The sequence below is a fragment of the Arvicanthis niloticus genome, chromosome 21 (genome assembly GCF_011762505.2).
Source record: "Arvicanthis niloticus isolate mArvNil1 chromosome 21, mArvNil1.pat.X, whole genome shotgun sequence".
Taxonomy (NCBI): domain Eukaryota; kingdom Metazoa; phylum Chordata; class Mammalia; order Rodentia; family Muridae; genus Arvicanthis; species Arvicanthis niloticus.
In genome coordinates, this window is record NC_047678.1 from 11,294,362 (window position 1) to 11,318,542 (window position 24,181).

General features: G+C 45.6%; 1 protein-coding gene across 1 annotated transcript in view; it reads right to left on the reverse strand.

Annotated features, from left to right (window-relative positions):
* Tbc1d2b (TBC1 domain family member 2B) overlaps positions 1 to 24,181 on the reverse strand; it is a 72,140-nt gene that overhangs the window by 33,173 nt on the left and 14,786 nt on the right. Inside the window, exons 2-3 of the mRNA XM_034484050.2 lie at positions 18,521 to 18,674; positions 9,142 to 9,310 (exon numbers count right to left, since the gene is read on the reverse strand). Of these exons, the coding sequence (XP_034339941.1) occupies positions 9,142 to 9,310; positions 18,521 to 18,674 (323 nt within the window). The remainder of the gene's footprint in view (positions 1 to 9,141; positions 9,311 to 18,520; positions 18,675 to 24,181) is intronic.

The window sequence follows — 24,181 nt, forward strand, 5'->3', positions numbered from 1 at the left end:
GGGTTACAGATGTGGACCCCAACGTGTGGCTTTTATTTGGGTACTGGGGATCCAAAATCAGGTCCTCAGGCATCAGCAGCAAGCACTTCATTCATTGAACCGTCAAGTCCCTTAATATTTGTGTTCTTTGTAGTTTTGGTTATCCTAGAACTCCCACTGTAAACCAGGCTGGCCTCAAACACAGAGATCTGTCTGCCTCTATTCACCAGTATTTGTGTTTTAAAAGCATGATTTACTCCCTTGTATTTGAATTTTACTAAAGGAATTTAAAGTTTACTAAAGAAACAAAAAGAAATTATATAGCACACACAGTTTCTCATCCTGCTGGCAAAATACGTGAAGGTATTACTTACTCTGTGTGCACACACATGAGCATGCATGCATGTAGTTTGAACCTCGAGTCCCTAGAACTCGGTGATTACACTAGACCTGGCAGCTGGTTTCTTACTGAGCACTGAGACCACAGGTGGTAAACAGAGGAACATGTTCATGTTACTCACAGCCTAGTCTCTTCTGGTGCCTGGCACTGTGCAGAGTGGCCCTGTCAACGTCCAGGAGAACCTAAAAGAGCACGCTAGTGTCGCAGTCTGTTCTGGTTTCACAACATCTCAAAACTGTGGAGAATATGATTTCAAAATAGCTGCTCTGGAAGAAAAGGAAGTCTCACAAATGCTTCATCTACCCTTGCACATCCCCCCACCCGAGAGCCTGCCCCAACACTTCTAGGGGCAGTTTTCAGGCCCAGAGCCCCCTGTGTCCTGCTCTCCTACGACATGTTTCAAGAGTTAGAATCTCCTTGCCACCTGGCATGGCTTCAAAGTGTGCTCTTGTTCTTCCCCCCGGAACGGTGTGCGGAACCCACTGCCTCGGAGGAGCGTGCTCAGGGGGAGTGAGCTCTGCCTGCCACTCCTGTTCTCAGAGTCAACGAAGAAGAAAGGAGAAACCAGAGAGGACCAGGCAGAACTCAGCCCAGGCAAGAAGAAAGGCAGTTTCAGTAACTAACTTCCATGTCATCTGCTTTCTCCAGCAGGGCTTGTTTCCAGGCTGTTGCAAGCCCCTGCAGCTGAAGGATAGCTGAGGGACAGCCTAGGGTGCTGTGACAACTGCCAAGGCTTGGGTAATGGAGAAATGAGATTGGCTTCCAAGTGAACTCTCCTTCAGCTGAAGTATTATTTAATCAAGCCCTGGGTTCTTGGCAGAACCAATTCTTGATTGTGCAACACACTGTGCCACATGGGGCATACTTTCCAAATATATATATATATATATATATATATATATATATATATATATATATATATATAATTTAGATGAATTCAAATAACATAGTAATTTTAAACTCAGATACTCACTGTAATCTCGATGAGCAAGTGGACACTGGAAGTTGAGAGAAGTGTTTGGAAATGTCCCATCAACTCTCTCCAGAGCCTTTAACTTCACAAGCTGCCTGCACAGCCACCAACCAAGAGTTGTGGCCAGCACCCCAACTCTTGAGTGATGAAAGGCTGGGCTGAGGTGAGTTTGGACTTACAGAAGGCTGGGGACAGCAAAGGAGCATGCTAGCCCAGAGGTTAACACTCAGCTCCCTTCCTTCAGACCATGGTCAGAAAAACAAAACAGGATGTAGCCTTTCACTGATACCTTCCTCCATGAAGGTGAGTCAGCACTGCTTCCTCTGAATTGATGAGCAGATGCCCACAGCTAGGGAACAGGTTAAATAAACCAGGACGCAGCCAAACAAATGACCTCTATGGACTAGCCCCAAGAGAGTTACTGAGTTAGGTTGTTTCCGACTATACAGTGCCTCAGCTTTAGGAATTGTGATGTGAACAGGGTGTCACCCACACCCTGTTGTTGCCGATGCTCACACTGCAGCTGAGAGCACAGATCTGGTGAAAGTGAGCCTTATGACTTGGTGGACGCAGAGAAAGCACATCCAGGGGAAAAAGTCAGGTGAATGCTAAGGCACTGAGACAGTGCATATTGCAGGTCTTTAAAAGGCAGAGAGAATTCCAGGGTGCATACATACACAATTTCATTTCTAGAAGCTACCTCTTGAGTATGGACTTCAAAAGGCTTCGGTTTTTGGCTGAGCCCCTCTGCATGAGCAGGCTTCTCTCTTTACAAGCACGCCTGCCTTTCCCCATCAAGTAGAAACATGACTAAGAAAAAGGACAGGTTGAACGGAGCTAGTGGGTGGCAGCCCTCAAGCCAGGTGGCTTTGGGCTCATCTCGGCCAGAGGGTCCAAGCTCTGAGTGTGCACAGTGTCCAACAGGGCATGGAGAAAGTGCTGAGAAGGCTGGAGATAGATAGATAGATAGATAGATAGATAGATAGATAGATAGATATCACACACACCAAGGGAAAGCCCACTGTGGTAGGAAATAATGCCCACTGCCCACGATGTCCACATCTAAATCCCAGGAAAGGAACTGTGCTGCTGTGATTACAGGAAGGATCTTGGGGTGGGGAGGTCATGCTGGGTTGTCGGAGGCAATGAGAAAGGCTGTCTTTCTTTTTCGTCATCAGAAAGGCTATCTGAAAGGCTAAGAGAGCAGAATGAGTTGATCCAGGACTGAGAACTTGGTTCCTGCAACAAGTAGATCCAGCAGTACCAGCAGCATCCTCTCCCATAGCTCCCAACTTTAACAGAACGTGACATTGGGTTAGCTTCTTCTTGAAGGCCTTGCATAAGGCACAGATGGACACTCTTTGGGTCCTGGTTTCCTATTCTGAGTCAAATGTCATCCTAGCCATGGTTGTCTTCCAGTCTGCAAACCACGGCCATGATTTCTCTAAAGCTAAAGTATAAAGTAGTCCTGATAAGTAACAGGTCCCTGGAAATGGATGGTTCCAGCCATGATGGAAAGAAGTGCTGGCAAGAAGTGTTAAGTACAAACAACTTGTGCTCCAGGAAGCTGTTAGGAGAGACTGGATATCGACAGCAACACACACACGTACACACACAGACACACACACTATACACTACACACACACTATATACACTACATACACTACACAAACATACTATACACACACTATACACACTACACATAACTATAAACACTACACACACTACACCCACACACTACACATACTACACACACACTAAACACACTACACACACTTCACACACACACATACCACATACACATACTACACAGAGAGAGAGAGAGAGAGAGCGCGCGCCTGGCCAATGTCTTCCACCCCTTTTCTTGTGTTTCCTTTCCAGAAAGCCTGGTTCTGAAAACACCCATGAGACAACAACATGACTACAAGCCTCATATGTCTTGGTAAAGGCTGAGCTACGCCTTAAAACAAGGAAAATATAAACAAGTACCACCCAGCCACAGACATGAATGACTTCCCCAAATGCACCAGATATCTGGGCACTGGCTTGGTCAAGGTGCCCTTCTCTTTGAAATGGGGCTCTGAAAGAGATGGGTCACCATCCTAGATGACGAAACCTGTGGATTCCTGGGAATCTCACTCACGCATACAATGATGTTGTTACCAGGCTTGGGGGATCATGAGGACAGCAGAAATGAAGAGTCAGGACAGCCAGCAGCAGAACCAGTAGAAAAGCCAGCTGAGGGAACCTCAAAGGTGAGCACACCTCACCTTCTAAAAGGTTTCCAGCAAGCTCAGCCTTCCCATTCATGTGGGAAGTGGTGTGTGTGTGTGTGTGTCCACTGGCCATGAAGGGAAAACCCACTACATTTATGGCCTGAAAGAGTCAGAACAATGCCAAGAGCGCAATGCCTGTATCACTGCATCCTCTAGGCACCACCGGCTAAGCACTAAGCATCAGCTGGACTCTATGAGGCAGTGGTTATTCAAACATGCCACCTGGAATTCCACATGAGGTCTAGCGCTTTACCTGGCATGGTCTGGATGGTGGGTAGGTTAAATGACAAAGTCATTAAAGCAGAAAACTAAGTAAAGTAACTCCAACAGAGGTGCCTAAGCAGGAGTAAGTGGACCTGCCTGAAAGGGCTACCGGCTGCAGTCCGCCTTGTCGGGATAAACCATACTTGTACCATGTCACCTGACTTTTCTGTTTTGCTGCTGCTGCTCTTAAAAGAATAAGGAAATACACTTACCATGTAAGCCTAGAATCTTACAGGCTTTTAACAAGTTTTTTTTTTTTTTTTTTTCTGATTCCTTCTAACCATGTCACCTACTTTCTCTCAACAGTATTTCCGTGGCATGATCACTTTTATCAGTTTTCCCCTATGCATCTAACTCATTTTTAATGGAAAATAAATCTCCTGTATCTTAATGAATTACTAAATTATTCAATCATGTGATACAAGAACAGTTACAATGGGCATCTGTGGTTGTGTGAAGGAGAATGTCCCCATATAACTGAGTATTTGTCAACCAGTTGGTGGGACTCTTTGGGAAGGCTTAGGAGGTGTGGCCTTGTTGGAAGAGGTGGGTCACTGGGCTTTGAGGTTTCAGAAGCCCAGGTCATTTCCAGTTCTCTCTGTCTGCTTCCTACGTGTGGATGAGGACGCAAGCTCTCAGGCACCGCACCCGAGCCATGCTAAACTTCCTTTATGAGTTGCCTTGGTCACGGTACTCTGTCATGACAACTGAACTAAGCCAGCCATCAGTTAGTAGACTCTGGCAAATTTCGAGCTCAGCTGTAGAAGCAGGACCCTCAAGTCTTGTACAACTGTTTGAAATTTAAACTCAGTTCATCAGGGGAGGCTCAGAGAGGGCTCCAACTGAACCGGTGAATTCGATAAATGCACACACAAACACATGGTTATCCTCAACCCTGACCACAGTCAAGTTAGTGCTACTTTGAATCCAACACACACACACACACACACACACACACACACACACACACACAAATACAACACTTGAGCCATTCCGTTTAGAGAAAACCAGATTTCCTATCTCTAAGGTTATTAAATTGTCTCCTGTTAGGGTTGGAGCTCAGAGGGCACAAGTTTGCTTAGCAATCCCTGGACCCACTAAAGAAAGCTTCTTCACTCACTCAGATCGTTTTGTTTTAACATGTGCCCACAAGTTAAAAGGAAAGAAAAAAAATATATAACTGCTTGAGATCTGTCTGAGAGTCCTGTGAAAGCCCACAGGGAGTCGCTTGTCACAAGACCAACAATGGCGACATTCTCTTTCCTAAAAACTGAGTCCCACGTTGTTCCATGCTATTTGTTCATATTAACTTTTCCTCACCTAGTCCATCTCATGAGGTATGCATGGTTACTTACAAATGAGACCCGGAGGCACAGAATGGTGCATGACTTGAGACAGCTGCCTATGAAGTGGCACAGCTGAGAATCCTCTCGGGAGTCTGCCTCTTACACCATACAGTGGCACCACGGCACAGCTGGTGTTGCTCCTGCTGATAGTACCTCCAACCTTGCTCAGAGAGTCGTCACAAACAAAGGTGACTTGTGTTCCCTTTTCCAGGCGGAGACACTCTGAGCTCTGGGAAGTGGGAAGTGCCAATACTGTAGCCTGATTCCACCTCATCCCACTGTCTCCTCTGAGGGAAGAGGGGACTGCACAAGAATAAACACCTGGTTAACCGATAGCCCTTCACGTGCATTCTTAGTTTTACTGAGACTATCTTGCCAGGCAACCCAGGCTGGCCACTATAGGTGCCATGCCCAGCTCTGGTATGTTCTGATGTTGAAGAATGAACGGATACCAAGTCCTCACTGGAGGGACCTGGGCTGCCTTTCAGTTCCGTCACACACTTCTGTAACACAGCCTTGAGCAAGTTACTTCGATTTTCTAAGCCTCAGCTTTTTAACATGAAAAATGAAGCAAGAGTCTGTGGTTTCCTGACATTTTTAGGAGCACAGAACCCTTTCTTTACTAAGAAGCACGATATGGTTCTGCGCCTGGGGGAGGCAGCCTTATCCTTGCCTCCTCTACCCCCTTCCCCTGGGGACTGGGAGATACTGAGTGAGGCCTCCTATCAGATCAGTCAGATGCTCACAAGGCAAGTGGGGCTCCATGAGACAGACGAGAGAACCTCAGCCATCTTAACAAATGGTGAGGCAGAAGTCCGCAGATGAAGAGGAAGGAAGCAAACGGCCAGAATGCAGAGGCTCAGAGACTGAGAATTTTGGAAAACAGCTACTCAAGGGACAGACTAGAGTCACACTGCTGACACTCAAGTGTCAAAGGAAGAGACTTGGAACAGCTGCTACCCATGAGTCTTTAATACAGGGTGAGCAGGTGGTCAGTGGCAAGAGGGGTGGAACACAGACAGAAGGGAGCAGAGCAGGGCCAGGAGTAGGGGCAGGACCACTGCCCAGACCAGAGGCAGAGTGGACAGGCATCACAGTAATCTCTCACAAGTGCTGGTCTCCTGAGGTCTGGAGACCCATCACATTCTACTCAGTTCCAATACAAAGTTACATCTGAAACACTGAAAACATACACAAAATGACTTTATTATATGCAACCAAACACAAAGGCATATATAAAAAGAAGTATGGGGAAGACACTTGCTAAAACAGTGTATCTTCAGATGGTGGCTTCTGCGACATTCTGAACACCTAGGGCGACTGCTGGAACACAGTTGTCTGACAGTACACTGGTCATGACTTGGGTCCCAGAGTAGAGCAGAAAGCTTTTAGATGTTCCAAAAATGTAGAGTGCAAACCTTCCTACTAACTCCCATGTCTTCTAACTTAAGCCAAGTTTTCTAAGCTTTTGTGGCCACCAAGTGTATTACATCGATTACGTAAATGAATCACCTCCATTTAAGTGATACATACAACTCAGTAATAAAAAAGCCAATGCGATATAAAACAGGCAAAGAATGTGAACAGAACCAACACAATGCTGCTCTAAAGATGATGTGCAAATGATCACGTGAGAAAACACGCTCAATGCTGGGGGTCGTCGAGGGGATTCACACCAATCCCACCATGAGACACCAGCCGATTCACACTAGTCGGATGGCTGCGATAAAAAAGGTGACGACTGGGGCCGGGAGATGCTCAGTAGGTAGGAATGCTTGCTACTCAAGCATGAGCCCTTGAGAACTCACATTAAAACAGGCATGTGTGCTCCTGCACAGCCCTGAAACTGAAACACTGCGTGTGTGAATGCAGGGAGCTCATGAGGACTGTTTGTGTTTGTGTAAATCCAGGAGGATCACTAGGACTCCTGTGTGTGCATGTGAGAGAATCCATGATGACCCTGACGACTTGCTGGGTCCCAACCTAGCTCTGGGTCCAGAGATCTATCTCAAGAGAATAAGGCAAAGAAAGGTATAGCAGGTGCTCTGATGTTCACATCTGGGTGCAGAGATGTCTACACATGTAGGCACACGCCACACATACATAGAGAACTCTCATATGCTGCTGATACAGTGTGTCACGACAGACTAATCTGGCCGTCCTGGCAGTTCCTCAAAGGGTTAGACACATTCACTATGGATCTAGCAATTGTAGGTACTTAGCCGACAGAAACAACACTGTGTGTCCATGCAAAAGCTTGCACATAAGTGTTTGCAGTACCACTAATTGCAACAGTGAACAAGCAGAGGGACTGGAGATGGCTAAGTAGTTCAGAACATTGATTTGCACAGGATCTGGGTCTGGCTCCCACCCGCCACATGCCAATTTGCAACCACCAGTACCTCTAGTTCCAGGGAATTGGATGCCCTTCTGGCCTCCAAGGGTTCTTACATGTGGTACACATGAAACTCACAGAAGCACACAGGCATACACACATTAAAAAAATGAGAAATGAAATCAACTCTGGTTCACTAACTAATGAACAACACTAAGCAAAATAACCAAAACATGGCTTCTTCATGTCACTTCAGCTGTCAATCTAGATGAGACTGACAGTCTGGGAAGAGAGCCTTAATGGGGGACCGTCTTGATTATATTAACTGACAGTGGAAGAGCTGCTTGGGTCTTGGGCTATATAAGAGGAGAAAGTAAGCTGTATACAACACACATCCATTCCTTCTGTTTGTTCTTGTCTGAGGATCTGCCTAGCTATTTCAGGTTCTTGACGCCCTGACTTCCCCACAATTCTGGAGTATAACCTGGAACTGTAAGATGAATAAATAAAGTTGCTTTTGTCAGAGTGCTTTATCATGGTGGCAGGAAATGGAACTGGGATAGTATACACTTAGCCATAAAAGGAAATGAGATACTTACATACCACTACCTTGATAAATCTTGAAAACATAATGCAAAGTGAAAAAAGCTACACAGTCTATTGTGCAATCCCACTTACATAAAAGGTTCAGAATAAATAAATCCACACAGACCGAAAGCAGATTTACCCAGGACTGAGGAGGGGAGAGAGGGAAGAAGGTAAGAAAGGAAGGAAAGGATTGCATAAAAGCTGTCTTTTGGGGATGATGAAAATATCCTAAAATTGAGTCAAGCCCACATATGTATATAATTCCAGACTCAGGAGGCTGAGAAAGGAGGATAGTTGCAAGTTCAAGACTAGCCTTGGACATTGAGCAAGACCATAGCTAAGAGAAAACAAAACAAACAAATAAACAAACAAACAAACAAACAAACACACCAAAATGTTCTAAAATTGATTGTATAACTCTGGATATATAAAAAAAAACACCAAATACTATATTGTAAATGGATGAATTATATCTCAACAAGGCCTTTCTTAAAAACTAGTAAAGTAAAACACATAAAACAGACCAAAACCTACCTCCATTCCCACTGGTACACACATAGAGAACAGAACCCTACCTACAGCAGAGCCTCTGGACCAGCCCTGAGACTTAGAAGAGGGTGAAGCTGGAAGCTCAGCCCTGCATCTGGAAACCTGGTCATCCCAGACACATACACCACCACCCCCCCCCCGCCTTCAGTTTCAGTCTCTGTAGAATGACAGCCATCTATCTGATCTACAGAGTAGAGTCAGGTAATCAGATGAAAACCATGTGACGATACTTGGTGTGGTACCAGAAACAGAGCAGACATACTGTTTACAGCTTTGAAAAATGACCTCTGTCAAAGCGTGCTGCAGAGCACAAAGGCCCTTAATAAATGTAAAGTGGCGTTAGAATGTCACATGTAAACATTTAACCCACATCGTAACATTATCAGAGAGAATCCATCTTCAACAGCACAGGCTCCCTCTCAAAGACTCACTTGAGTTCATTACCCCACTGCTTCAGAGAGTAAAAGTTGATGGAATTCGGATGCCCGGGAGCTGGCTGATGGGCTGCCCGGTCTCCCACCAGCTCCCCAGGGGCAGCTTCCACAGCCAGCACAGTTCTGGCTTTTTCTGCAGAAGGATTTGGGTGCTGGGAAATTACATCTGAAAGAAAGGTAAAGAACTGTTAGTTAACCTAAACTTTCACAGGAAACCTAGCATCCCAGATAAAACACTGACTTGCTACACTGCATAAGAAGATCTGCCACACGTGTAATCTCACATTTTGATGTATACTATATAAAAAACCTGGTCCTTGGGTAGCTTTTGTGCTCCTGAGCAATCTTAACCTAAAGCAGATCCATGCTTCTCAAAGTAGGGGTAAGATGTGCTTCAGGGTCACCAAAAACTGACTGTGTTGGTCCAGGCAGAGAAAAAAGGCTAGAATTTCCCTCTAGTCTTGTAGATGGGCAACTGTGTGATAAGGAATAATTTCCAGGACTAAACTGCTATTTGAACATAGTGAAGCAAGAACTCTATTCCTTTCTCCTAGAAAACAGCAAGTTGCCTAGCATCTGTAAACTGTGACGGTGAAAAAATATGGTTTTTCACAGTATAGGGGCTCAGCAAACTCACAGGCAAAAGCACTGCCACCCAAAACTTTTTTTTTTTTTAATATAAGCTTTGGGCACTGGAGCGTTGGCTCAGTGATTAAGAGCACTGGATGCTCTTATAAAGGATCCAAGTTCAGTTCTTAGCACCTACATGGCAGCTCATAGCCATCTAGAACTCCAGTTCCAGGGGGACGTGACGCCCTCTCCTGGCCTCCACAGGTACTGCAGTCATGTGGAGCACTTAACATACCACACACACTCAGCCAAACACTCATACAGATAAACAAAATAAATCCCTTTTTTAAAAAGTAACCTCTGGGGATATCCGAGCTTGAAATGATATGATGTCCAAGATTTACTTGAAAATAACAATATTTTCATTGCTTAAATAATATTTGTTTCAAGGAACATGCTAATTGTTTCAAAATTAGAAAGGCAAGTAGGGGTAGGAAATAAAAATGTCATAATTAAAATAGTAACTGATGAAGCTACCTAGTAAACATGAAGATAACACTGTTACTCATTTTGCATCATGTTTAAAGAAACAAACTCTAACAACCCAAACAGTTCGTATTTTTCCCAGTTTCCAATGTTCTCTGAGAACGAGTAATGTTTGTAGACAGAACTTCACGTTATTTGATAATAGTCAACTTGATCTACATGTCTTTTTTTATTTTATATTTTATTTACATTTCAGATGCCATCCCCTTTCCCCAATTCCCCTCCCTAGAAAACCCCTATCCCATGCCCCCTTTTCCCTTTTGCTTTTATACAATGTTTTTTAAAATGTTAATCAAAGGCTTTATAAGATTGGTAATGCTCAATCAGAAGTGTAACCCAATACTCATCCTAGATATATCAACTATCATTGACTGGTGGAGACACGTGAACATCTGCCTCCATGTCCCCCCCTCTTTCTTTTTCTCTCTCTCATCACCTAGCTTCTCCTCTCCTTCTTCTCCTCCTCTCCTTACTTCTTTTCTTCCTCTCACCTTAGCTCCTCCTACATATCACCCTTCCTGTTAAAATAAAACTTTTTTCTCAAAATACAATTAGAGCATAATTATACCAATTTGTACCAGTGAGGTACAAGATAGTCCTAATACCCAGCCCATCATTTTGTTGACTAAACAGAACCTCTGTCATCTCTCCTAACTAAAACACTTAGTTTTGAACCTGGCTTTTTTCTTGGCTTTAGAATGAATGTCAGCTGAAAACCATCCACTCAGATCTTTTCTCTCAAAGTAAATAGCCAGGATTGGCTATGAGACTATAGGTTTTCAACCCCGTCAGAAATCCAGAATGACTGATCTACATGTCTTTTAAATAAAGTATTCACAATATTAATGTGAAAACACAATTAGAATAGAACTGCTAACGTTACCCTGACAGCCAAGAAGAAAATTAATTTCAAATAGGACAGGCATAACCCCAGGGCTGCTTAGGACTGATCTCTACAAAAGACTAGTCAAGACAGCAGGGCGCAAGAACCCTAGGCAGCAAAGAATCTTGGCGACAGACATCCTAGTTGGGAATGGCTTCTTGCCGACTCTCACTTTGCAGGCAGCTCACCAACTTGACTACCGTGTCAGTGGGAAAGACTCCAAGAATGCCCTGTGAAAGTACCCTGATCGTGACAGGAATGAGGGGCTGCTGTTAGCAATCGACACACGGCTCGTGGATATATTGTCATGTCTTAAGCACTAGACACTGAGGGAATAGCACTAATGACACAGGGATGTTACCCTAAAGGAGAATTCTTTAAAGAAGGTCAATGTGGCCAGCTGCCAGTCACCACAGAACACAGAAAGTCCTGGGAGCCAGACCCTTGCTCTGGGTTCATGGGTTCCAAAAGATGCCTGGGAACCACTGGACAGAGAGAAGGACAAGCATACTGGTTGCTTTCTTCACTGAAATGTTGGGGTCTTCTATAAGACTTCATTTAGAAGGGGGATCTCAGAAGCAAAAGGAAAAAATTTCAGACACCACTAATTCAGCCCAATCTCTAGCTATTGTGTCAGGACACTAAAAGCCTGAGCTGGGGATAAGAGTCACTTGCTGTGGCGGTAACTCACATGGCTAGGAAGCACAGAAGACACTGTTCAGAACCTAACAGCCAAAATACAGCCATCACACACCATCTGTGAGTACTCAGGCTGGGCCACAGGCACACTGAGATCTACTCTTTACTTCAGAGAAAGGCAGAGCTGTTCCACACACTTCCTGAAGGCCCAACTTACAGACCCAACTTGAATAAGAACATGGCAGTTCTAAGCCTGGCCAGGAAACAAGCCCCAACTGTACCCATTGCTACAGTCAGTCAGTGCAGTGCTCTTTCCTGTGTGGGCTGGCAGCAAGGGAGGCCACTCAAGAACAGGGGTTGTTACTCTCAGATGTGGCAAGCTACCTATTACCACGAAAACTCACAGTTTACCCAGGAAGGACTTTAGAGGTGCTGGGGGGTGGGTGGGGCAGAAAGAGTCTTTAGGGAGACCATACTGCAGAGATGATTCCTATTGGGGTTTTGTGTAGAAATAATCTTTAAAAGTCATCACTTTACCTGAAGAAGAAGTAGCTTCCCAGCTGTGTATGCTTGCCTGCCTATCTAATCTCTCTCTCTCTCTCTCTCTCTCTCTCTCTCTCTCTCTCTCTCTCTCTGTCTGTCTGTCTGTGTTTGAGTACTTTGTTGGAATATATGTTTACCATGTACATGACATGCCTGATACCCATGGAGGTTAGAAAAGGGTGTCGGAAATTATGGAGGGCTGTGAACCATCATGTGGGTACTGGGAATTGAACTCAGGTTCTCTGGAAGAGCATCAAGTGTTCTTAACCACTGAACCATCTCTCCAGCCCTGAATGTATTTTTTAATGGTTACTGCAGTTTCAGTTTGATTTTTCCAGAAACCTCTGCAGACAGCAAAATGCATGCATGTTCCAGAAAAGTCCCAAGAGAAAGAACACTGTTTGATGGCCTTTCACCCCCCTCCAGTATTGGAGAGCAAGGAACTGGTGTCACTTATAGCAGGTAGGGGAGGACTGGGTATGCTTCATGAGGATTAGGCTCTCATGTGTGCTCCACCACAGAGCCACAATCCCAGCCTCCAAAAGGCTTTCTAAATCAAACTGAGCTTCAAGCTAGATTGTGAAGGAGTGAGTAGTCAGAAGGAACAGGGATATCTTCACGAGGCTATAATTCCCACACAGAGACAAGAAGCCACAGGGTTCTGGGAGCCCCTAGGGTGGGCCAGCCTATACACCTAAATTAAGGCTCACCTATCTGTCCATGATCCCCACCAAGGACATAGCCTGAGACCTCATTCGCTAATAGCATAGCTAACACCTAGCTGCAGAAAGGCTCAAGTGACACAGGTCACATGGCTGCCTGAATGGCTAACTGTAGGAAATCGCTACAAGGCAAGCATGGCTTCCTGTGGGTTGAGGAAATGACGCAGGAGGTGGCCGAGGCCTCCCCAGTTCTCAATGGGTTCACACTCATGGCTCCTCCTGACTTCCCTCTTCCTGCCATTTCCTGGTATGTTCCCTGAATTAGCAGAGGTACCTCAGACTCATCTCCCCTCTCTTCGCTCCCATTCCTCCCCGCTCATCAGCAATCTCAGCCCCAGCTGCCATTTAGTCTCAGCAACCCCTGCCTTCACCTGTACAGACTCAGGATGCCTCCAGGGACCAAACCCTGACCAGTTCTGGGCAGTTTCCTTTCACAGGCTCCTCCACACATCTCTGCTATGTCCTCTCTCCCACAGCCTGACTTCCACAGAATCTGGCTCTGAGAACATCTTGTTTCCTAAAGAGGATGCTGGGGTGCAGTGAGTCACGGTGATATAAGCCTCATAGAGACCACACTGCTGATTACCATGTAAAACACCACACGGTATCTTGTAGCATTTCACAAACAGGATAACAGACACACAAGTGTGATCGCTGCACAGGACTGTGGTACCAGAGGGTGACAAGTGACTGCGGCGTAAGAGCCAGCTCTGCGATCCAGCCATATGCCTCCATGAAGCCCAAAATGCCTAGGATAGTGGTTCTCAACCTGTGGGTCAAGACCCCTTTGGCGGTGGGGGGGTCAATTGACCCTTTCACAGGGGCTGCATATCAGATACCCTGTATATCAGATATTTACATTATGATTCAGAATAGTAGCAAAATTACAGTTATGGAGTAGCTAAGAAAATAACTTTAGGGCTGGGGTCACTACAACATATGAAGCGTATTAAAAGTTCACACCATTAGCAAGGTTGAGGACCACTGGCCTAGGGGGACCTCTGCCCATGCTACTGAATCCTCGTGCTTACACAAAGGGCAAAAGGTGTGACAGTTACAGGAGGTGACGAGCTCCTGCAGAGGAAATATGAGGTCACTGTGAGCTGTTTTCACAATACCGTTTTCTTAAGAAATGGCATCCATATACAGGCAATCAGCCCACTACCACCCGAGCTTGAGATAACAAGTCTCCTGCCCCTGGACTATCTCACACAGCAGGAAGCAGAGGACAGGGTGATGACTACCTTCACACACCTGACTCTCAGGAAGCCTCACCAACAGCAAGGTCCTACTAGCTCTGCTCTTTCTTCAAAAGTCTTGTGGAGATCAAAGTAAATAGTGGACTGGATATCTACCTTGAATCCATTCCCAGTGCGTGGATTCTCAGATACTATAAAAACCTGGAGGCACACCCTTGATTTTTGGTGGATACGAAGATCTCTATCTGCAGGCAGTTGATCTGTTATCTTTCCAGAGTGATAATCTGAAGTTGGGTCCTTACCCAAACAAATCCAGCAGACAATGGGGAATGGTGTTGGAGGTGTGTCTCTGAAACCAGGCTGTGAGGGATAACAGACAGAACACATAAAGAGGTACCAAGTCACCCCACTTTCTCATACCTGACTGAAAAACTGAAAAACCACACAGGTAACAGTCTCTTACTCTAAAGGCAGGAAACACAGAAGCATCTGCAGTCGCATGGCAGTGCCAGACCACTACCAGCCTTCCATCCCAGCTTCTTAAGAGTAAGGCTGATGGCCATGTGCTCGGCTGAAACACTCAGCTCTCCATCTCTTCGAGCTACCTGCTGTGGCCAGAAAGTCTGCCAAGTGAGAGCCACTGCTAATGAGAAGCTGAAGGTTCTGTGAAAGCATCCTCTTGTGACATGAGGGCCACCGCAGAGACAGCGATTGTGAATCAGAAAGCTAGTCCTAAGAATGGGACAATGGACGCGGCCTAGGAGTCAGCGCTCCACCTTTGAACTGCCTGTGAGTGAGAAAAATTATGTTCTTGTTAATCCAGCTTCCTATCCAATGTAGTGAAACACAGTCCTCACCCATTCACAATCACCTGTGTGTGTGTCTGTGTGTGTGAGCTCTACCCTTAGCAATGGCCTTTCCCTTTCAATCCGTGCCATTGGAGGGTGGACACACTTTGTTCTCATGGCACAGTGTGCACTCCTGTGGTAGTGGGTAAGTGATCTGCTCAGAGCCCAAGGGCCAGTAAATACCAGAGTCAAGACTTGGAGCCGGGCCCCCAAGCCTCCAGACAGAACCGCCTTCTGAGGTAAATACATGGCTTTCCATGTTCATGTCTTTCTTTCTCTCCACACTGACTTCAGGTGCCTGGATGGTCATGAGTGAGTGGACACTCAGGCTACAAATGCAAATGTTTGGCAGGGAGAGACGACCGGGTGACCAGGAGACAACAGCGTATGTTTTATTTTTCATGCAAACCAGTGCTATGAAAAACGGTCATCTTTCAGTCAAGCTACGCTTAGCCTAGTTACGTTAAAGCAGGCCGGTAACCACAGTACAACTACAGAAAATTACAGGACACTGCTACAGAACCACAAAATTTATCTGTTAACTAATTCCTCCCCGCTGAGGCTGAAATGAAAGGGTCTGAAGTGCAGTCTTCTCTTTAACAAAGTGTATATCCACTGTGTGTATGTGTGTATGCCGTGTGTGTGTACTGCTGCTCCCAGAGGCCAGAAGTGGGCATGGATCTCAGGGAACTGGATTACAGGCCGCTGTGAGCCAGCTTCCATGGCTGCTGGGAACCACAGTGCGATCCTCTGCAAGAGCAACAAGCATTCCTAACTTCTGAGCCATCTCTCCAGCCCCTGGTCTTCTTGACTTTCTACTTTAGAATTTTTCATTTTCTGGCTTTAGATAAAGATCTCAAATTTTAGGGCCAGCTGGCAGGCTCTCCTAGTCCGTTCTAGGATTGGCTTGGCTGGCCCTGACCATTATGTCCTTAGAGAGGCCCCAACAACGCCAATGCTGAGCTCAGCGCATGGAAGGGCCCAGGCTGCCCTCCATTTCCCCCGACACTTCTTGCTTTTCTCTGCACAAACATTTTGGCTGACGGGAACACTTGAGGGGAGAAGCTGGGGACAACTGCAGGCACTTGCTGAATGAGCAAACAGCATGACACAAACTGTAAGCTCCCACAGCTGGAACCCCCAAACCAGAGAAAGCACAGATGACCCCTCTCCTTCCAGTACCTGACCACTGGTTTGCAAGGAGACAGGACAGACATGACAGAGGGACTCCAAGACCAGGTGCTACCTCTTTCCCTCCTTTCAGCAGCACACCCGAGTCCCTGCTAGAGAGGAGTGATCTGTCCCCACAGTGAAAGCAAATGGATCTTAAAGCCACCAGCATGGAGGCTGGCCATGCCCTACAGTTTCCTCCCTGTGTTCTGAGTGACCTTGAAATGGATGGAGAGCTTCTTGTCACTGAAAGAATGCTGATGGTGCCTTCTGAATACCTCAGTCTATGGGCTGGGAGCAAAGGCAGGAGGATTAGGAGTTCAAGGCTTTTCTCAGCTACAAACTTTGAGGCTAGCCTGGGCTACATAAGTCTCTGTCTCAAAAAACAAATAAAACTTTTTTTTTTTTTTTTAAATGATGCAGCATGGCTGCTGGGGTGCTTGCCTACCCAGCACCCCACAAACCAATGTCGTGGTGCAGACGTAATCTAGCATGGGGACATTAAGACAGGATGATCAGGAGTTCAAGGCTAGCCTAGAACAATGAAAATGACAATTAATAAATAGATAAAATAACCCAAAACCAAACGGCCTCAGGCAACAGGAAGCCACACGCACTTGAATATAAAGGCTTCGCTTCTACTCTTAGGAGAATGAGAATGCTAAGACTTCATGTTGTCCTAGAAAAACATGCACAGGTACAAACATATACAGCACCGTCTCACTGACTAGTCTGCTAAAAACAAAACAAGACAAAACAACAACAACAACAACAACAACAACAACAACAAAACCCACACTCAACCAGGAAAGCAAGGCTGGCACATTCGAGAGTCTAAGATGGTAAGTGATAACAGACAAAAGCGGCAGCTCTCTGCTCAGAATTCAGGCGGTGCTGCTCTTGCGTTGCTGAGCAGAGGGTCCCACACGCTTTATGGAGTGCAGACCACAGCTTTTCCCAGAAGGGCTAGAACAGACCCTGTACTGGTTTCAATTTCCATGTGCACTCCTTTGCAGCGTTAGCATAGGCCGGGCCTGGTGTCACACACCTTCAACCCCAGCACGGCAGAGGCAGAGGAAGGGGGACCTCGATGAGATCAAGGTCAGCTTGGTCTACATAGTGAGTTCCAGGCTAACCAAGGCTGCACAGTGAGACTCTAACTCAAAACACAAAATGTAACTAAGATGCTAACACAAGGCTGTCAAGGTATCTCCATGGGCAAGCGTGCTTGTTGCTGAGGCTGATGACATCTCCCGGTCCCATATGGTAGAAAGAGAAAAGTGACACCTGAAACCTGTTCTCCCACCCCCACATGCTCACAATAGCACATACAGGTGCCCATGCATGCATGTGCACACACAAATATAATTTTTAAAAAAGATTTATTTACTTTATTTATATGAGTACACTGTAGCTGTCTTCAGACACATTAGAAGGCGGCATCGGACCCCATTACAGATGGTTGTGAGTCACGATGTGGTTGCTGGGAAATGAACTCAGGTCCTCTGGAATAGTAGCCAGTGTTCTTAACCACTGAGCCATCTTTCCAGCCCTCACAAATATAATTTTAAAATTGCTAATAAAGTGCCCTGGCCATTATAGAGTTCACTTCAGGGCTTAGGAGCTCCAGGCTTGTTCTAACAAGCTATCAGGAAGGAGATGCAAAAAACAGCCTCACCCTATAGCCTTTGGAGTGGGAGAAGTAGGTCAGAAAGATGGTTTGCCCATAACTGACTCATTCTTTCTAGAGGCCTTAATACAATCAACGATCATGAGGAGATCTTGGGGTTTAAACTTTGCTTTTCAAGTACAAGAGCACATTCTCTCGGGAGTAAAAGGTCAGGACTTGCTAAGACGATGGCAATGCCATGGACCTGTAATAAACCAGAACCAGTGCCTGGCTGTTCAGCCTTCCTAAGTGTACCAGAGAATAACCAGCTGGATGCTGTGAGACTCGTCTCCTAGCACATTCAAGATGAAAGCCTTTGGGAAGTTGGCCCAAGCATGAATGCCTAGGTGACTGCACCTCATCTTTAATTATGGTAGAAAGTGGGCTAACCTCATAGTCCTCATAGACAAATATGCTTGGCATCAGTCTTGCCTGACTGCACCCAGGCCTCTCAGCATTAGCATGAAAGTGGCTCTGTCCCTGCAGCTCTTGGCATTCCGAATTAATTTTCAGTCACTGTTGATTTGAGTTGCTGGTCAAACAGCTCCCCAGGAAAAGCAGACATGGAGCCACCGCCTGTGTCTCACCTGTGGTGTCTCTGGCCACAAGGCCCTTGGGAAAATCCCCTGGAGTTGGGGAAGTCCTGTTGTCCCACTTCACCATGTCAAGGCTGTTGCAATATTCCCATCTTTTCTGCTGAAGCTCCTGTAGCCAGTAAGTCATGAGCTCACGATTAGGAGCCTAGGACGAGGGAGGGAAAATTTTGTTAGAACCACCACTAACACAAAGAGCTAAAACTCTCCATCTTGGTTGCCCTAGAGAACATAATGGTAAGACTTTCTGGCTGAGAAACCAGCCACATACTTCAGATACAGAACAAAGAAACGAAGCTGAAGAGAGCTGAAGCATTCTTCCTGCTATGTAAACTCCATATAGCTGAGCCAGTCTGCTGGGGGAGAAAAGCCATCACCAGTATCGCCCAGATGCGAACCCAGAGGTACACCACCAACCTGTAAGGCGCAATATGCTTACTGGTGCAACGTTGGAGTGATTGTGATGGGTATCGCTACCTACTTTTTGTTAGGATTTGAGGTCTGCTCCACAGGGTTGGGGAACCCCGTGCCTAGCACTATAATTCTAGTCGAAAACCCCTGGAGGAGGCACTCACAGAACCTAGAGAAGAGCCCACTACTATTGCTTTGTTAAATGCACATGTGTTAAACTGCCTTCCAAACACTCATATGCATACCTGCAGCCTCGTTCCCACAGCTGTGGGTGGCAGTTAATGAGGGAAGCATAACTGGTCAAAATACCAAGAATTAGTGATGGCAGAGTTATCAGCCCTAAACAGAACATCTGTGTGAACCTCTGCTTCAGAGAGCATTCCATGTTGAAGAGGGAGGGGAAAGATTATATCAGTGCTAGTCACTCATGCAGTGTTTGAGACAGGGTTTTCTATATAGACCAGGCTAGTATTGAACTTACTGTGACCATACCGTCCCAGTCTTTTAAATTCTGAGATTACATGTATGTCTGCTGTACTCAGCTCAGAACGGTTAATATTTAATTTTGTAGCACTGAGTATCAGCAAAGGCGTAAAGCAAGGACCACTTTGATAAACTGTGGTGGACATACACAGTGATTCAACTGCTTTAGGATCAGCTTGGCAGTTCTGTGTGACGTTAAATGTACAATCATCAAATGACACTTCTCATACATACCCAAGAGGAAAAAACTATGCACATGAAAGCTTGTATGTGAACATTTATAGAGGCTTTATTCCCAGCTGCCAAAACCTGCCAACAACCCAAAATACACATCATCTGGTGGCCGGGTAAACAGACTGGCAAGCTGCATAACGAAAGGGGCAATGTATGGGTTCACGGAACATATGATTCTTACTGCATGTTGCTCAGTGGAGGAAGCCAGGTCACAAAGGTCACACAGTACATCTTCAAACAACCAAAAAGTGACAAACGTACGAGGACAGCAACAACGGGGGTTCGGGAGGTTTCTGGGCTCGAGAGTGAAAGAGGAACTGATAACTAAGAGGGCAAATGCAGAGAAACAGAGAACATGGAATTATCCTGTGTCACAACCATGACGGCTGTCACGACTTTACACACTGGTCCAAACCTGTGGACCTGTATGCCCAAAAAGTGAATTTCACTCTGTAACGTAAGTACATAAAAAAAAAAAAAAAAAAAAAAAAAATCAACCAAGGGCTGAGGGGATGGCTTGGTGGGCAAGAGTCCTTGATGCATTAGCACGATTCCCTGGGTTTAAAACTCTAGATGTCATGTAAAAAGACAGGCATGAACACTGCCTGTAACCCCAGCACCTTGAGGGTGGGGGTAGGATAATCAGGAGGGCTTGCTGGCTACTGGTCTAGTCAGTAAGAGACCTATCTTCTTTTTTTCTTTTCTTTCTTTCTTTCTTTCTTTCTTTCTTTTTTTTTTCTTTTTTTTTTTTTTTTTTTGGTTTTTCGAGACAGAGTTTCTCTGTGTAGCCCTGGTTGTCCTGGAACTCACTCTGTAGACCAGGCTGGCCTGGAACTCAGAAATCTGCCTGCCTCTGCCTCCCAAGTGCTGGGATTAAAGGCGTGCGCCACCACTGCCCAGCGAGACCTATCTTCTTAAGTGAACTGGTAGAATGTGATAGAGCAGGACATTTAATGTCCCCCTGCAGTAATACACAAGCACAGGGGCCCATAAACACTGTAAGTGTGCACATCTACATACCCCGCCACACGCATGTGCATATACAATCAACCAAGACACAAGGGAACCAAATTATGAACAAAGCTACAAATAAGACAGGTTGGTCACACAGCCGCCAGCCACACCATGCAAAAGAAAAATGCTATGTCACAATGTGGGAACTTTGTCAATGCTGGCATATGGAATACAGATGTCAGACACACTGCTTCCCAGGTCGCAGGTCATGCACGTCTGACAGCAAGTGATAGGCCCAGAGGCCTACCCGCTACTCTCTAGAACAACCTCCAGGCACTATGACTATAGCCTGGGCCCTTTGCATACCTGGCCAAGGTAAAGGAAACTATGTACTTTAGTATCTCTGAGCATTTAGGGGCAGTTCTTTCCACTACCAGCCAGGCATTCCTTTCACTCACTCATTTCACAACTTTCACTGAGCACCTGTCAGCTCCTGCGAACTGGAGTCCAGCCCATTAGGGAGAAAAGAAAGCCAATCAGTTGTTTCCACAGAAGGTTGGGAGCTAAGAGAAAGGGCACCAGATGAGGCAAAAGCTCTGGAAGGACACCTCCTACCCCCCATAGCATGCAGCCTAGGGATTAGGACTGACCACCTGAAGGCTTGAAAGCTTCTGAATATAGTGTTTTAGACAAGGCAACTTGGGAAGAAAGCTTCTTTCATCTTACAAGTCCTGATCACAGTCCTTCACTGAGGAAACTCGGCAGGAACCTGGAGGCAGGGACGAAGCAGAGGCCCTGAGAAGGCACTACTTACAAGCCCGCTTCTTATGGGTTGTTCAGCCTGCCTTCTTATAGAACCAAGGACTGCCATCCCAGGGGTGGTCTATCAGGTATAAAAAACTACATCGAGAGAGTGACTAACAAGGATTTGAGTTTCAAAAAGAAATGTAGAAATCAAGGCCAGGGAGATGCCTCAAGGGTAAAACACTTGCTGTGTTAGCAAAGAGACCAGAGTTTGACTCTCCAGAACCCACGTGAGCCCATGTAAAAACTGTGACAGCTGCTTGTAATCCCAGCACTCAGGAGACAGAGACAGGATCCTGTCCCAGAGAGAGCTGGGTTGCAAGGCTTGGTGGCATCTGTGCGCTCAGGTTACTGTGCCTCAGTAAACAGAAGAAATGTGATCAAGAAAGATGCCCAATTCAACCCTGAGTCTCCAGCTGCTCACATGTGTGAACCTCCACACGTGTGAATGTGCATACATACATGTGTATACACATATCCACAGAAATCTAGGAGTGAAGTGGAGATGATGTGTCTGTTTATGTCCACAGGGCTGCTGTTGTCTGTGGTCAGAGAAGCTGTTTTTCTGCAGTGCACAGCAGTAACTGCAGAGACTCATAACCAATGCAAGCACTGAAAATAAATGCCCCCAAAATGCAATGCCACACATGGGACATTCACCTTACCCCTTCCAAGGCTCAGGGAATAATGTAAAAGAAGGGTAGAGCCAGAAGAAGGGATGGAGGGCTAGTTCCTCTTCTATTGTTCTCTAAGACAAGCCAAACGTGCCGGTCTCACTGGATCTGAGAATTTGGTGTCTTGAGAGGCAAATATGTGCCTGGTTTCTTCTATTCCGTTGTTGTTGCTGTCTCAAGAATGCTCAAATTCTCAAACTCAACTGAGCAGTTCCAGTCCAAACCAAACATCTTGGGTAACCACCCTTGTTGCCTCCTCTCACAGCTGGATGGATGTGAGAGGGTCAGGTAGATAAGGGCTTGGTGGGTACAATCGTGGCACTGTAGCCATGTAATTAATGCCTCTAAGAGCCATGGTATCAGAGCCGGAGCCTGGCATGCCTCCTTCGGGTGAGGAGGAACTGTTCTTGACAGCTGCCTAAGAGGTACCATGTGATGTTTCAGCTGCTGCCACAAGGTCTTATGCCTAGGCAGCCACAGTATCGAACCCACTCAGCCATAGATGAGTCAGGCTTTCTATTCCTTCTTGAGGACCCCAGGGACCGCCCCTCCTCCAACCCCAACAGCTTTCACCTCAGTGCTTAAAATAATACCACATTTAATCCCGAGGCTGTTGATTTCAGCAGGAATTTCCTTTTATAAATTAAAAAAAAATAGAAGCATCAAAAGAATTTATTGGCCATTTTATATGTTGACAGTCTAGATATGATGTGTACTGTGTAACGCTTACTGGCCCCTTTTCCTGACTTAGTCTTTTATGTCATTAACTATGCACACCTTTTCAGCAGCCCTCTCTTAAGGGCTCACCACAGTAGGACATCCTACTGAGGAGCCTGGTTGAGGACTTAGCAGCAAAGTCAGGGAGCTGGGCTGCACCTGTTAGCAGTCTCTGCTTGGCACTGCCTCAGAAGACTCACCTATCACAACTCCACAATCAGGAGGGCTGGGTTGGTAGCGTGCTTGCTTTGGAAGTACGAGGGCTTGAGTTTGATCCCCAAACCCACGTTATAAAAAAGCGGAAGGAAAAGAAAAAAGGAGAGTAGCAGCGTCAGTAACATATGTTTGTAATTCCAGTGCTGGAGAGGCAGAGCAAAGGGATCCCAGGGGTGGCTGGGGAGACATCTAAGCTACTTCAGAGCAAGGAGAAACCTTGTCTCAAAACCAGACAAACAAACAAACAAACAAACAAACAAACACAAAGGAAAGAAAGAGGGCATAGAAAGCACCCAAGAATAACAGCTAATACTGTCCTCTTTATGAATATACACACATACACGTACACCCCTGAACGTGTGGTGTATGTCTGTCTCCCCACCCCCAAACTCAGTCAGTACATTTAGAAACCATAATAATTTTCTGATCTGTGGTCCCATTCCTAATAACTGATCCCAAGACCTCCTAAAGATGAAAAGGGACAATGGTATGTACATTAGAGAGAAGCCAGCACTGCATCTTAGCAGTTAGCTTTAGGGACATAGATCTTAAGAAGACCCAAGCAATTCCTGTTGTTGAAAGCAAATGTTTTGCTCTATCCAGCAGCAAATGGTGAGACAAAAGGACAGATCTTTTTAGCATGTTAATTCACTGTGTTCTCAGACTGGCTGCTTTCTGAATGAAGCAGCTTTAAAGATTAATCACGCACACGCACACGCACACGCACACACACTGGATATCTTTCATTCTCCAGACTGAAAAAGTCTGGTCCAGACTCAAAGAACGGCAAAAAGACAATAAAACACTTCTGAAGTTCACTCTGAATAAAGCCACAATAATTAAAGCAAGAATATGTACTGTAGCAAATCAAAATACATGGTTAAGTGTGTAAGCAAATATTTAAGTAATATTTTGAATCAAACCAGTAGAGAAAGGATTAACTATTGAATAATGGCACTGACGTCCAGTCAAACGTCTGAAAAGAAATAAAATCACCATGAATTACGACTTACATGAGAAACTTGTCATGGAGAATTATTTCAAATTTGATTCAAGATTTAATGAATTAAATACACATAATTAGATGAACAAGTTAGTGAACTTGTTAAATTAATGAATGGAATAGAATCTACTAAATTACAAGAAAATGCCTACATAATTA